Here is a 2,563-nt window from a genome sequence, read left to right on the forward strand (position 1 = left end):
ATGTGGATAACTCTCTCACTCGAAATTCGAATTTTAGTTCGCCACATTATGATTTACTGCCTATTCGCTAACCCAACATCGGTTAGTGGAATAGTTCGTACTTAAACAATGTGTTTTACTACGTAAAGTAGAACAAGTAACTATTTTACGGTTGTTTCTGCAAAGATTTAAACTCAAGTTAGTTGAAGTTAAAAGATCAAACTCTTACTACACTACTGATGTGACATCTGATTGAGAAATAGCGTCTTAAATATATTTATATAGACCTTCATTATTTATTTAGAAGCACAATATACAATTTTGCATTCCCTTCACAAGAAGACATTATTTCTGAAAAATCTAACCTCATCACAATGGCTTGGTTCCTTACAATTCTGTTTCTCAGTCTCACACTTGGTACTAATTTTTCAGAAGCAAACCATGACAAGAAGCTTCTTCCTTCACCTGTTGTAGTTGGCACTGTCTACTGTGACACATGTTTTCAACAAGCTTTCTCTCTAAACAGCCACTTCATTTCAGGTAATCCATTTCAACCACAAAAGGGTTCAATTTCATATTCTTAAAATGTTGTAATTTTTTTTAAACCTTATCATATTTCATTTTGTCCTTGTTTTTATGTATAGGTGCATCAATAGCTGTTGAATGCAAAATAGGGAAAACAAAACAAAGATTCTATAAAGAAGTGAAAACAAATGAACATGGAGAATTCCAAGTGAAACTACCTTTCTTAGTGAAGAAACATGTGAAGAGAATTAAAGGGTGTAATTTTAAGTTGTTAAGTAGCAATGAACCAAATTGTGCTATAGCCTCAACTTCTACTTCATCTTTACTAAGCCTAAAGAAAAAGTTGCAACAAGAACATATTTTTTCAGCTGGGATTTTCTCATTCAAGCCTGTAAAAAAACCAAAATTTTGTGACATAAAACATAGTATTCAAAACCTTAAGAAACAACATAGTTATGTGAAAAATTTGGAACAAACAAAGTTTTCAAACAAAAATAAAGTACCTAATGAAATTGAAGATTTCTTTTTTCCTCCAAACCCTTTTTTTCCACCACCTATTATCCCTAATCCATTTCAACCACCACCTTTGATTCCTAACCCTTTGCAACCACCACCTTTAATTCCAAATCCATTTCAACCACCAAGTCCACCCTTGATTCCTAATCCATTTCAACCACCAAGTCCACCACTTATTCCAAATCCATTCCAACCTCCTCCATCAAATCCACCACTTATTCCTAATCCATTTCAACCTCCTCCAGCAAGTCCTCCACCACTCATTCCAAATCCATTTCAGCCTCCACCATCAAGTCCACCACCATCATTTCCTTTTCCACCAATAGTAATACCAGGTTTAACTCCATCACCACCACCGCCGCCGCCCCCACCAAAATCAATTTTCCCACCACTTCCTTTTCCTCCACTATTCCCACCCCCTCATAGCCCTGGCTCACCACCTACTTCTTCAAGTAATTTTTCTCCTTGATTATAAACATGTTATCTGGTTATAGTTTTAAATTGCGATATGCAATTGCAATATAACACTTTTAAAGGTCTCTGCAACGACATTGTAACGCCAACTGTGGTTGCAATTTCCTGAAATATAAAGGTTTACAGCGTAATTGTAACTGCAATTTAAAACTATAACGATATAAGTGTACAATTCCTTTGCTTGGATTATGATATAGTATAGTTAACTAAATATTGGGATGAATATGTCACATATGTAGTGACTTAAGCAAAAAAAAAAAAAAGGTTGATACATTATTGCTATGTTTGTAATTAGTAATAGATACAATAATATTGTTATCTTAGAGCTTATCTTGTAATTTTTTTGAGTGTGTAATTTCTACCCTTGAATTGCGCTATAAATGTACTATTATGATTGTGATATGAATACCATTTCAATGCTTGAACAAAAGTTGCTGAAGACTATTATGTCTGAGCTAAGTTAATGAGAAAGACCAAATGCAGAAATGTGTGGAAGTGTGAGAATTTTGAACCATAATCCAAATGTTTATTAAGGAATGGTAAATTTATATTGGACAAAATTGTACCATATTTTATATATTTAAAGATTCTATCTGTTGTAATTGGCTTCAAAATTGTGAAGTTGGGAAAACTTGGAATCGTGACACGATTTGTGAAGCGTGTCACGATTTTTGCAATGCCGTGAGCATGTTTTGCAGGGTGTCCAATCGTGACACGATTTTGGGAAAACGTGACACGATTTTCGGCTTGCTGGGCAAGTTTTGAGGATAAGGTTGGTCGTACCTTGGGTCGTACGTATCAAACGTGTCACGATTTGGACAAACGTGACACGATTTTGACAGCTGAAGACTGCTATATAAGTGTTTCTTTGCAGATTTTGAAGGAGAGCTTGAAGAGAGAGAAACTTGGGACTGCAAAGGAGGGAACTTTAGGGTTGAGTGTCTTTGTAGTGAGGTTCTCTTGGGTTGGGAAAAACATTGTAAACACCTTGGGTGAGTGAAAATCATTGAGTGTCTTGTTCATTTGTGAGATTGGGAAAATGGGTAGAAATTAGGGTTGTTCTTTGTGA

At 35.2% G+C, this 2,563-nt stretch overlaps 1 protein-coding gene across 1 annotated transcript; it reads left to right on the top strand.

The window, feature by feature from the left end:
• Positions 1-292: 292 nt before the first annotated feature.
• LOC146912792 (uncharacterized) lies at positions 293-1,924 on the top strand. Its single transcript, XM_085722285.1, has 2 exons — positions 293-519; positions 624-1,924. Exons 1-2 carry the CDS (start codon positions 354-356, stop codon positions 1,487-1,489), a joined length of 1,032 nt encoding a protein of 343 aa, XP_085578411.1. The 5' UTR covers positions 293-353; the 3' UTR covers positions 1,490-1,924.
• Positions 1,925-2,563: the final 639 nt, after the last annotated feature.

This window comes from Medicago sativa, chromosome 6, assembly GCF_051527215.1.
Source record: "Medicago sativa cultivar Bolivia chromosome 6, Bolivia_mono, whole genome shotgun sequence".
Classification (NCBI taxonomy): Eukaryota; Viridiplantae; Streptophyta; class Magnoliopsida; order Fabales; family Fabaceae; genus Medicago; species Medicago sativa.

Coding starts and splice junctions, on each gene's coding strand:
- LOC146912792 (XM_085722285.1), top strand. CDS start 354: ATGGCTTGGTTCCTTACAATTCTGTTTCTCAGTCTCACACTTGGTACT. Junction 520..623: donor AAACAGCCACTTCATTTCAG/GTAATCCATTTC, acceptor TTTTATGTATAG/GTGCATCAATAGCTGTTGAA.